The sequence below is a fragment of the Dreissena polymorpha genome, chromosome 12 (genome assembly GCF_020536995.1).
Source record: "Dreissena polymorpha isolate Duluth1 chromosome 12, UMN_Dpol_1.0, whole genome shotgun sequence".
NCBI lineage: Eukaryota > Metazoa > Mollusca > Bivalvia > Myida > Dreissenidae > Dreissena > Dreissena polymorpha.
The window spans coordinates 5,586,924-5,600,338 of NC_068366.1; the positions used below are offsets into that span (position 1 = coordinate 5,586,924).

At 33.1% G+C, this 13,415-nt stretch overlaps 1 protein-coding gene across 1 annotated transcript; it reads left to right on the plus strand.

The window, feature by feature from the left end:
• The first annotated feature begins 339 nt into the window (after positions 1-339).
• Positions 340-5,872, plus strand: LOC127854263 (uncharacterized). Its single transcript, XM_052389330.1, has 2 exons — positions 340-450; positions 2,388-5,872. Exon 2 carries the CDS (start codon positions 2,391-2,393, stop codon positions 4,557-4,559), a length of 2,169 nt encoding a protein of 722 aa, XP_052245290.1. The 5' UTR covers positions 340-450; positions 2,388-2,390; the 3' UTR covers positions 4,560-5,872.
• The last annotated feature ends 7,543 nt before the right edge of the window (positions 5,873-13,415 follow it).

The window sequence follows — 13,415 nt, forward strand, 5'->3', positions numbered from 1 at the left end:
TGAAAATAATAATTTTAATTTTGCATACACAAATACTTCATGTGAGCGTAATATAATGCTACATGATGAAAAACAAGGACAATAAGTGTCAATTGCGAGTAAACAATTGCGGGGAAATTCTACATTGTAGTTGTGCAATTTGTCAACTTCAAGTATGTGTAAGTAAAATAAATGGAATTACAAAATTCTTTGATAAAAGCTAAAAATGTGTGTTTTCATTAATATTGTGACAATGAACTCATATTTAACTTTACTTAATGACGCTTCCGTTTTCAATTGCCATACCCGGGGCACACTTCAATGTATAACAATTGGAGACGGCTTTCATTAGCTGTAAACATTGGATATAAGAAGAGAAAGAATGATCAGTATAAACGACAGTAGCTGTTGCAAATGCGATCACTTATATTCAATAACATTGGATACGACTGTGTTGTATTAAACTAACAGGTAAATACATTTTCAGGTGATTGTTTTTATACATCTATAAAGGATTAATCAGCGTGCACTACTGGCATAAAACTGAGATGTTATACGTTCTTTCTTTGATTAATAATTAATGTATTATTTTTATTCTTAAGTAAATAATGAGTTCTACGTTAAAGCATGAAGACAGTAGATGTAAAACAAGATTTGTTTCAAAACCAAGTGTACATTCATTGCTTACATATATATCCAAATATCGATGCTTGTTTGGACACATCCGGAAGGAATTTGTCATGAAACAAAGTCAGAAATTAGAAGAAATATCACAATTTATCTAGAAGGCTAACATCCATATGTTATCAAAGTATTGTACGACTCTATCATACGCAAAGGTCTTGCATGATATAAGTACAATTATTTTAAAATCCCATTCAATATAACATCGTGCATACATTCATCCTCTCGTAAATGCGAACATTGCTTTACATGCGTAATCCGTTTGTCGTGATTATAGTTTGTCTGCGTTTCTAGTTTTTGCAGCAATTTATGAAATTGTATTTCAATAGATAGCAACAGTTACCTGGCATTGGACCTCTCTAGCAATTCAATCGCGCACAATCATGATATAAATTGTGACATGTTGACCACGTGATAATTTTCATAAGATCGTTTCTAGTAAGGGACATAATTAAAGACATCATTCGATAATATGACAATTATTTGTGATAATATCTTATGTATTTGTTGACATATAACGTATAAACCACTGAAGCAATAGCTGCATTTTATCGTATTCAATAGTTATTAAAATGGAAATACGTTTTTAGATCTTAGTATTAAGATCTTTTAAGCAATAATATTGCTTTCAGTTAATATGCGGATGGGTATTTTTGTTGATGAGTTTCACATTCCTAGAATGTTCTAATATAATACGTTTCGAGAAGATTCGTGGGAGAAAATGTAAATACTAGTGAATTGCAGAGCGCGGCTAGAACTATGAAACAGTAATAACAAGTAATATACATGACGTGTTGCCATGTTGTGTTATTTTTCAATAATTAAGATCGAATATATTATAAACGGCTTATTTTCATTTTTGGCTTAACTTTGTGATTGCAAATCTTCCATACGACAATACCAAAACTGCTAAGTAAGACTTGTGACTGGAATTGTAATGGATTTATTGTATTTAATATGTTTTTCTTTATGATGGATGTATTTTAGTGTTATGAAGGACATTAATTAAAAATTTACAATATCGTCATAAAAAATTTACAATATCGTCATAAACACTGTGATGATTCTATACGGAACTTGATGAATTATTTTGCAATGATCCCATTCAGGTTGTTATATTGTATGAGTAAACACTGGTAAACTCGTTTTTATGAAATGTTAGGTACTGTTACACGCAAATGATGTGCGCACCAAAGTTCGCTTGCTTCTACTTATACAATACAACTGATGCCGGTTAATTTATACCGAACAGTTGCTACGCATTTCCGAGAGGATGGGAAATTAGATATCTGGCTGTGGTATAAGAAGCGCTTTCAGATATCAGCTTTTTAGTTGGCATTCGACCACTTGTGGCGTTTAGGCGCATGTTCAAGATAAATTTCAATTACGAATGAAAATTGTTATTCGAGTGTAAAACTAGTTGTTGTTTTTAAATTCCCAATAGTTGACATTTATTAATTGGAAAATATTTATTTAGCACATGTAAGAGGTACATATATAGGTATATGTACCAACATGAAATTAATGCATTTTGGACGGAGTACAACATAAAATGTTCATATTTCAATACAAGTGATGCAATATGCAGCTAAAACTTAGGTTTTAATTACAAAATGTGTTGACGCAATAGGAGTTCTATGCTATCAAGTTATATACTGTGACTTGATCTTCCGAGTAAATACGTCAAATTAATCACTGAACATTGTTCTCTTTCCGCATTCCAGAGTATGGCTACATTTCCGAAGTACGTGCAGCTGCAAGTGATGCTCTTTCTCTTCTGTGCCATCCCCGTAAGGACCCAGTCTTTGGATTACGACGTCAACAGTATTCTTCGATACGACTCCCCAAAGTGTTTATGGAGACAAGAATGTGGGCTGGAACTTACCTTTCCGGACAAAAATTGCCATTGCGATGCCATGTGTCATGTGATGGGGGATTGTTGCAAAAACAGTAACCATAATTTTTCAGCTGAAAACTTTGTTTCTATTCCACGACCTGAACTGTTTTCATGTGAACGGATTTCTGGGATTATTGAATCCACAAACACATATGGAGTTTTATCTGTCACACGATGTCCAGATATATGGGCTGACCAGGAAATAAGAACATTATGCGAAGAAAACAACCATTTTACAGAAGATTTGAATTGTAAAATTCCTGTCAGTGACCGAACAGAATTTCAGGTGATTTACAGGAATATGTACTGCGCGTTTTGCAACGAGGAATACGACTTTTTGTATTGGAAAGCCCAATATGAATGCAAAGAACCTTTAGATGTCCGAGCTATACCTGGTAATCCACTCTGTCGTTTGTCATTTTCGCAACCTGATCATCATGTCAAACACCGTCTGTGCCTTATGACTCAACCATTATCGAGCTGTCCAGAGGGATCAAACAGGTCTCTGGTCGACATGTGTGCAAGAACACCCTATTATATTGTTTATAATGATGCAAGCGCCACACAGACATATCGGAATGAGTATTGTGCACAATGTAACGGCATACAGGCCGATAACATTTACTGTGAAAACGTTCAACAAGATGAACAAGCTGGATCTGACGATCCTGATAAAAAAATATACAGCTATCGATTGTTGGTTGATATAAATAACAATGAAATATCTGTCAATAATTTAGTTTTTACTAATACAACAAAATGCGAGGATAATGCTTTATTCGACGTAGTGTATGGAAAATGTAGAACGATTGTCTGTCCGTTCGGAAGAGTGCCAATGCAGGGACGATGCATTATCCGCTCTGAAAATGACAGCGATGACTTTCATGCGGGGATTCATGAGAATACATCGGGAATTGACATGAACTGTACGTTAGTTCAACTAGACAAGGAGGAATACACACATACAAACGATTCACGATTGTTTATTATACTAATCGGTAGAACCATCAATCACACTGAATATTTACAGAATGGCTCAGAAGTGTTTATATGCCAACACCTGCTACTGGTATGTTCAGATGATTGTAACGTACCCGAAGTTAAAATGATTTCGGGAGAAATCGAGGGGTACATTTCTTTAATAGGAGTCATCATTTCGACAGCAGCGTTATTTCTGACATTTATTGTATATATATCATGTCCCCAATTACTGAACACCCCTGGAAAGATCATGTTATGTCTCGTTCTTTCATTGTTCTTTGCGCAGATAACGTTCATTATAGCATCGAAAATGAACCCTGTGCCATTTATGTGTACGGCCATTGCGGTGTTAATCCATTATTTCTTCTTAGCAGCATTCGGCTGGATGAATGTTATAGCTTTCGACCTCTGGAAGACATTTTCTAAAAGCTTTGTTACATCCGGGTCGGTAGATAAAGCAGGCAAGCGTTTTCGTTTGTATAGCATTTACGCTTGGGGTATACCCATGATTTTAATTGGAATCGCTTTAATTATTGATCAAGCTGATTTTGATATTAACCCGGATTTTAAACCAAGATACGGCAAAGGCTTATGCTGGTTTAATTCTCGAGTGAGTTTGATTGTGTTTTTCGCTGGGCCACTTGCAGTTTTCAAATTATTTGATATTGTATCGTTTGTGTTCACAGCTGTACATATTGCACGTGCAAACAGGCAGGGTGCCAGAGCGAGAACTAAGAAAAATGCATGTTCCCTACTGATTAATGTGAAACTGTCCATGGTGATGGGTCTCACATGGGTGTTCGCATTTCTGGCCAATATCAGCAACAATTCAGTAATGTGGTATCTCTTTATCTTGTTCAATACACTGCAAGGCTTGTTTATTGCAATTAGTTTCCTGTGCACCAGAAAGGTAATTAGGCTTGTGCACGAGAAATTTGAGGTGATATCAAGTGCGTTGTCAAGTAAACGAGAATCTTCCGGAACTCAGCTAACTTCGCTCGCAAAATCGTCAGAATAGTAAACATACATTATATGCTCCTTTTAGAAATAGTATTAGTTTGATTCTAATTTAATAGCGGGTTGTGAAGTATGATTATCGACTAAATTTTAACGAATATTTGTTCTTTTCCTTCATACTTTTATATTGTAATTTGAAGTATATATCTATGTGTTAATAATTATGGACCGCCTTTACAGCATTGCGCAATATGAATTATTGTTATTTAGTTTACCAAAATTGTGTTTATAATAGCTTTACAAAACTCAATTAGAGAAATATAGGAACAATTCAGTAAATGTTTGCTTAGTTTACCAATAAACAAAAACTGGCAAATTGTGGAGACATATTTGAGAAGATGTGTTCCTGTCGATTTATTTTGGAAATATAACGACTCGGGGTTGCCTTTTTATGTGTTTCTCGATTTTTAAAATATGGCCGAGTGGTTTATGTATGCAAATATTGCACATTTTTGCATTAAGAAATTAGTACATGTATATGTTTTGTATAATATGAATTCTTTAAATGAGGTACGTGTATTACTCTATGTGCTATTACTATTTATGAAATATAAATCAATTTAGTGGTTTATTTATTCCATTTGCGCTGAATACGTTATTTTTGAATGTGTATTTGCATATATTTATTGCTTTTCCAATGAGTATTTTATTAAAGCATTTAGTGTTATATAAACAGTATTTATATTAGTGCGAATTTAAGTATGTGTAAACTATTTACAATTCTAATTGTGTCAAGCGTTAATACTCATAATCTACCTGCGTTTAAATCATGACGTCAAGATTTTAAAAGTAAATTTCTTAAAGAAAAAAACGTTTCGTTTACCACAGCTGTCATGAACACATTATATTAAGAGTATTTTTTATGAATTTTGACATACGGAATCATAAGAGGAGTGCGCAATAGCTGATGAAATATCGATTTATTGTGTGTTTTGTTATTTTGCATGTGTTTTATTTGTGCTGTATTGTTTTTATCATAATTTATTTGATATAAACAAATTGAACATCAGGTTCATTACTTAAGATCTAACATCTTGCAAGTTCTTGGTTTCGATTAATTAAAATCTAAAATAAAACCGGCGTATAGATGTTGTTCACAAGCAAATGTCTTTTGCTCAGGGAAATTGGAATTTCGACAAAACAATCAGTGAAGCGACGTCTTGGGAAAATTAATTACGACGAAAGACAGATGGTAATTGTCAAATATATGACCTTTGACGACGAATACCGTGACGAATTGAGACGATACTGATATAAGATGATATTGCATAAAACGTCATCAAGTAGAAGAGCTTAATAAAAATATATTTGTTTCACCTATCGTTATTTAACTTATAAACCATGTCATTATAAGGTTACACGAAACTTGGGAAAGTCACTTGTTCAATTTCGTAGATTCTCCAGATGACGTATGTTTAGTATCGGAGGGGTAACAATGAACTGCTACTACGTGGCGATGTTAATACTCGTTGCGGTGAAGCGGTTGAAATATTAATAAGTCTGACAGTAATTTAGACTTAAGCGACCTATTCAACGCTGATATCGATAAAGAACGCAAATCGCTTGACACAGTAATACATTTACTGAAATCTTATTAAACATGCGAGCTTTATATATTTACATTTATATGGCCGGTTCGGCTGCGAAGCACATGAAAAAGAATTAACGTGTTTAAATTAAAACGGAACAACTGTAATAAATGTGTTATATTGGTCTTCACATACTTACTATTCTTATTGGAGAGTTCAGTGATTTAACTTGAACAGATAGTTTTCTGTATGTATTGAAATGTTGACTTCAACAGTTACAGTGATGTAAACATACAAAACGGTTTAATACAAAACAAAGTTAGAATAAAACAATGCAAATGATTTTTAATGCACGAACAGGTATACTAAAGAAAGCATCAATGAGTTCGCGTCTGCACAATATGGAAAATAAAAATGTTGTGTTATTAAGCGTAAAACAGTTTTTGTTTACTTGATGTACGCATTCAGTAATACACCGTCTGCCCGTTGCAAAAAATTCTCTAATGTATTTGACCCCATGGTGTCCTTAGTATTATTATATGGATATTTAGGTTTTAAGTTATATTATTTGATAGACACATATATGCATGCAAACGATTCTTGACGAGTTTGGCTATCGAGCAAAAAGCTTGTAACGAAGCAGATTTTGGCGACATCGGCCCGTTTTTTTTAACCTAAATTGCACCTAGGCGTGCTATTGAATACGATTAGTTAAAACAGGTCATAATCGGTTCATAAGAGTATGTTATGAAATGGTTGTATAGTATGAGAGTATTGAACATAACAATTGGGCGATATGGTCAAGGGATCATTATATTCAAATGTGTTTGGGTATATTTGTGAAAATAAACTAAATGTTGACAGCTCAAGCTATTTCAGTATTCAGAGAGAATTAAGAACATGCGAGTATTGTTAATCACTTGTATTAAACACAGTGATTTAAATACTCTTAGTTCATTGAAACATCCAGCTAAAGTGAAAAGTTTAGCTTATTATTTGTAAGGTGCATTCAAAGAGAGAGAGACGAATTCTTAAATCTATGTTCGTGAATTTGTAAATTAGTCGCTTAGTTGACATTGATTCAAATACGCTGTAACTGTTCCCTAATAATAGTTGCAACATGTGTATCTTTATAGGCGCGCATGAATGAAGAATTATTAAATATGGTTTAATGGGTGATAACTACAGATTGATATAATATATTATCGTTGTCATTTTGTTATTGTTATTATTTAAAAGGAACCTTTTTCTTTTGGATTGTTTTTATAATTAAAGGCATCTATTTTTTCTTTTACACATAAACTCGCTATTCTGCGGAGAAATAACAGCTAAAAATAATTATTTATCGATACCTCTACAACAAAGTCGTATTGTGTGCACAATGTAATTTTAATTGATGTTGTTCTCTGAAAGCGCCTTTTTATGCTGTTGACAGAAGCAGACGCCTATTCAGATTGGAAAATTAAAATCGCGTATCGGCATGGCCTTGTTTATTTTAAGCTTCAGCAAATGACCATTCATTGGATGTTTGGTGCAGCTTTTAATTAATCAATGTCTTCCTTTCATTTATGGGAAATCTAATTACTGCGGAAACAATTGGATACATAAACCGAGACGTCACTGTTTTATGTCTCGGAGGGAAAATGGTACAAACAAAATGCGCCGTAAATATTTCTGTTTTATATTACAATTTTAGAAACAAATAATTATTAGACTAAAGTTTTTTGAATTATTGAACACGTGTTTGACATGGTCGCACATGACCTGAATGTTTTGGTAACCGATGTTTTCTCCCTTGTCTATTCGCCCCCTCCCATCCCAACTAATTATTACAATATGTCACTTGAATGGTTCAACTGTGAACACTGACCCTTTTGAACGGTATCCTTTATTGTGCCCCTTTTGGAATGCGTGATCCTAGATCTTCAATTAAAAGGAGCTAACTTATATAAACGAAAACATCATTAATCCAACAAAATACAAAACAATATTTGCTTTTTAAAATCAACATAAGTCGATATAAACATATTTTGTCTCTAGTGGAGATGGTATTTAGTTAAGTGAATCAAACTTAAAATGATCGAGACAGTAAAGGTACTGGTGCCGTGCCTTTGTACAACACTGTCCTAAATCAGCCACCCACCCAGCATTAGAACTTGTAATGGTGATAATTTATGTGATAGTCTTTATCCATTTTGTGCAGGGACCTCGTAAATACAAATTCATGACACGGGGTGTGGACATTGTTGTATATTAATTAGCGAGCGCCCGTCGAGTGTCCATTATACATTTTCGCCAGCATGCTATTTGCATATCTCTATATTGTTATTACATACTTTGCAAGTTAAAAATCAAATTAAAAACTGCAAATTAAAAAAGACAGCTCATGGTGAATGTTTTACTAAAATGTGTATTTATTCGTTCCAAACGCGTTCGTTCACCTATCAATTGTATCAGTTTAAGACCTTGACACATAAAACATGATACTAGGCCAACATTGTGTAAATAATGACTGTAAACTTGCCTTAATCCATCACCCCTATATAAATGTTCAACTTGTTTGGAATTATTAATTCACATGTAATCCTTTTTTCTAAGCATCTCCCATTTAGTTAAAAACAAAAACAACATCATTGTTTATACGGATTTTATTTTCAAGTTACATTTAAGGGGTGCGGTTGTAATATCGCAGATTAAAAACCGTATAAATCTTATTGCGCTTTTGTTTTTATTTCAACTCAATAATAGGCAGTAGTTTGTTTAAATATAGTGTCGCAGTGCCTATATGTCTTATGTCACATAAACAATTGATGAAATATGTATCATGAACATAATATTACATAAGCTAGGTATTTAATTTAAATTCCTGTTTGTGATGTTGACCAAGTTTCTTTCCTTATGTATACATAGTTTCATAAAATATCATTCGTTAATGATGTGTTATTTTCAGTTTAAACTTTATCACGTATTAAAGTAACATATATCTTGCATGTGAACTCTGAAGCGATTTCGTGTATAATATTGTCATCAATTTTGATATGAATATCAAGTGAATATTGCTTAAGTACTTTTCTAGTGATTTCAGATTTTGCAAAAAGACCACAGACGAACGTATGCATATAAGAATAGATTTACAGACAGCCAAATGGCAATTGCAGAGCAGAGTAAACCACGTTTATAATAATATGTTAGGTAATTTTGGAGATGTTGCTATTTAACTGACATTTGGGAAATGCGCTATAGCCTTCTTTACACAGTGTCCTATTAAAACATGTGCTATATACAATAATCTGCAAATATCAGAGAATATTTTGCTTCCACTAGTTAAGGACACTATTTGCCAATGTTTTCCACATGCCTGATATGCCTTAATATGATTAATCGGGAGAAGACGTCTTGGCGGCAATAAAGATAATAAAAATGAAGCTGCTATCCATTAGTTGCATAAATTGTTTAAGCGGTTTCCATCATAATGGAAGAACTTCCATACAAGGCCCTCATCATTTCTGTGGTTTGCGGTTTGGATAAATTTATATTTTTATTTGATCTTTGATCTTTTCTTTGAATAAGGAAATGTTTTATGCAAAGACTACACTCTTTCGTAATAATATATATTCAGAAGCTATACAGTATAATTAAACACAATGTCAATCTTTGATTGGCGTTTTATTCTAAATGACCTAAGATAATCGGTATAACTAGTACAAATGTTACCTTGTTTGAACAACACTCCAATCATGAAGTATAAGTTGACGAGCATTATATAAATAAACTATGCTTATGGGCTCAGGTCAAAATCTTAAATCCCATTCTGAGAAAGAACAATTCATGTCAACGGTATTTTATAATGTCAAGTCATTTACTAAAATAAATGTTGGGCGTTGAGTAACGACGAATATGAACTTTATTATCTTAATCAAGCTATTAACCCACAAACCGTGTGGATGATCGCGCTATATCCGGTATTCAGCTCTGAAGTTGTCATTTATATAATAATACAGTCTTTGCCTTATGAAGGGATCAAATGGGTCTATAGTGTAAGCAAATGCACATCACTTCATTGCCTAAAGCAGCCAAAGCGACAACAAGAAAAACATGCATTAGCATATTGCAGAATGTTACTTTATACGAATATAGTTTGAAAACGCACAGATACATGTCGCGGTTGGATCGGATGATCATACAAATCGTATGCGGCGACCGTCTGCTGGATGATATAAATAACAATTTTATATTTGACATTTAAAGGGATCTTTTCACGCTTTGGTAAATTGACAAAATTGAAAAAAGTTGTTTCAGATTCGCAAATTTTCGTTTTAGTTATGATATTTGTGAGGAAACAGTAATACTGAACATTTACCATGGTCTAATAGAGCCATTATATGCATCTTTTGACGATTTTAAAACCTAAAAATTATAAAGCGTTGCAACGCGAAACGAATGAATAATTTGGAGAGTTCTGTTTTTGTCGTTAAATTTTATGAAACTACGAAGATTGCTTATATAATGTATAAAATACGTTCAGCATGTGTACTCGGCGGAATAGCTCAGTAGGCTAAAGCGTTTTTACTTCAGGACTCTGGCAGGACTCCAGGGGTCACTGGTTCGAAACCTGGTCCGGGCAATGTTCTTTTCCTTTTTTAAATTTTATTCTTGATTTTTTACTGGAGCTTTTACGATCCAATGTTTACATTTATCGATATAAAGCATTTAATGAATAAGTTAAAAAATGCCAAAATCTGTGAAAAGGCCCCTTTAAAATCCGATGATAATGGTGTGGTGTTTTGAATTATAAAACGAGTGTCTGTCCATTTAGAACAAGAGATGTGTTTGTCAGAAACACAATGCCCCCTAATGCGCCGCTTTTTTTTACCTTTGACCTTGAAGGATGACCTTGACCTTGACCTTTCACCACTCAAAATGTGCAGCTCCATGAGATACACATGCATGCCAAATATCAAGTTGCTATGTTATATATTTCAAAAGTTATTGCAAATTTTTACTGTAATGTTAAAGTTTTGGGACAGAATAACAGAATGACAGAATGACGGAATGACAGACAAAAAGAAAGACATACAGGCCAAAAACAATATATCCCCGATCATTCGATCCGGTGGCATAAAAATGCCATTTCAGGGACATAAACTAACACTTTACATACAACATCGGCCACATTAATTTCAACATGTATTCTAATATATCTGAGCTTGATTTGGACTGTACCTTAGATACACTCGACGGAGCGAAATTAATTCGTAAACGAAGCACGGATGTTGTGGAATAATCAATAGCACGTAATATTTACATTATGCCTCCAATGTTTTTATATTGCAAACATGTGCTATTTGAATGCCTAAAAGGAACCCAAAGTTATGTAAGCAGTGTAGCGCTAAATGTCCCTGATATGATTCAAAGTACTATCCTATCGCCTGTGATGTCATTATTGTATATATAACATGTCCATAATTACTGAATGCCCAGAGAAAATATGTTATGTCTCGTTCTTTAATTTATATCACGCATGAAACTTTCAAAATTACATCGGATATGGTCATTGTGTCATTTCTGCGTATGACCATCGCTCTGTTTATCAACTTTTTCTTCTAAGCTGCATTCAACCGCGTTCGATACGGTAGACCACAACATTTTATGTGGCAAATTAAAGATAATGGGTATTGACAATACATATTGGAACATGCTTATTTATCTGGAAGAAAGCAAACTGTATGTGTAAACAATGTATTTTCTGAATTCGAACCTGTTACTTGTGGTGTACCCCAAGGTAGTTTTCTGGAACCTTTTCAATTTTTATGTTATGTCAATGATATGATTATTAGTATTGACCATGATTGTTAATTGATCTTATATGCTGATGATAGTGCTATCGTGTATGCTCATAAAGACCCAAATGTTATCTCTGAAAAAAGCAGTGTCGTGGATTCTTGTTCAGACTGGTTAATAGACAATAAATTATCCCTACATCTAGGGAAGACTGAATGTATTGTGTAAGGAACAAAGAGAAGGTTAAAACAAATGAAAGATTTTAAAATTGAATGTAAGGGGCATACAATTGAACCCACGACTGCTGTAAAATAATTATATCTGGATGTTAGTATTGATAACACATTATCTGGTGAAAATAATGTAAACAACATTGTTAGTAAGGTACACTCTCGTCTTAAATTTATGTATAGAAATGCAAAGTCTTTAGATACAAGAACTAGAAAATACTTATGTTCTGCCTTGATACAGTGTCACATCGATTATGCTTGTTCCTCTTGGTATCCAAGTTTAAATAAATGTATAAAAGACAAATTACAGATATGTCAAAATAAAATTATCAGATGTATTTATGGAATGGTCCTAGATATAGTATTAATCAATGTAACATGTCAGATATGTCATTGGTAAATGTTGAGAATAGAGATAAACAATTAAGACTGAACAATGTATTTGAAATTGTTAAAGACTAGTGTCCATCTTACTTAAAAGAAAATTGTATCTATGTTAAAGATATGCATTCATATACAACAAGGGAAAATACATACAATTTTAGAGTGCCCAAATGCTATGGTAAAGGAAATGTTACCTTTTACTACAGTGCAATTAGTGATTGGAATGCTTTGCCAGATACAATAAAGAAAATTGATAATAAACATAAGTTCAAATTAGCTGTTAAGAACCATCTATTGTGCTTAGCTAGAACACCTTAATTGTAACAATTAGAATATTTGTGATCTAGTCATCATGGTAAATATATTATAGAAACATGATTGTAACAACTTACATATATACTCAATAATTATCAGGGACGTATTGTTCATTTTGAGTAACTTTCACATAGGATTATATTATAGTAAGTATAACCTAAACAGGACCCCATTTGAAATAAGCTTTCTGAATTTCATGGGCAATCCTAGGTGTTTACACTATATTATCCAAGTTATTTCATTTTACATACTTACTTTCCCATAGTTGTGAACTTGTTTCTATAATATATCTAAGCATCAGTCTATACTGAAAGTATGTGATAGTAAATATATGTGGCGTACATGAATAACTGTGATATTTAAGTAATATATTATATAACTGTAATATTTAAGCAATATATTAAATACCAATTGAGTAACATTAAAACATTTTTTAAGTGTGAGGTAGTTGCTGATCTGTTCCCTTCAAAACTTATTTGAGGTGATACGCTTTCTTATGACCTTTTAATTTTGCCGAACTTTTGTGTTCCTTTTCATCGTTATACACTGAGAGACTTTAAAAACGCTCCAGTTGTAAAAAAAACGAAATGGTAAAGTAAACATTCTTCTATTTGTATG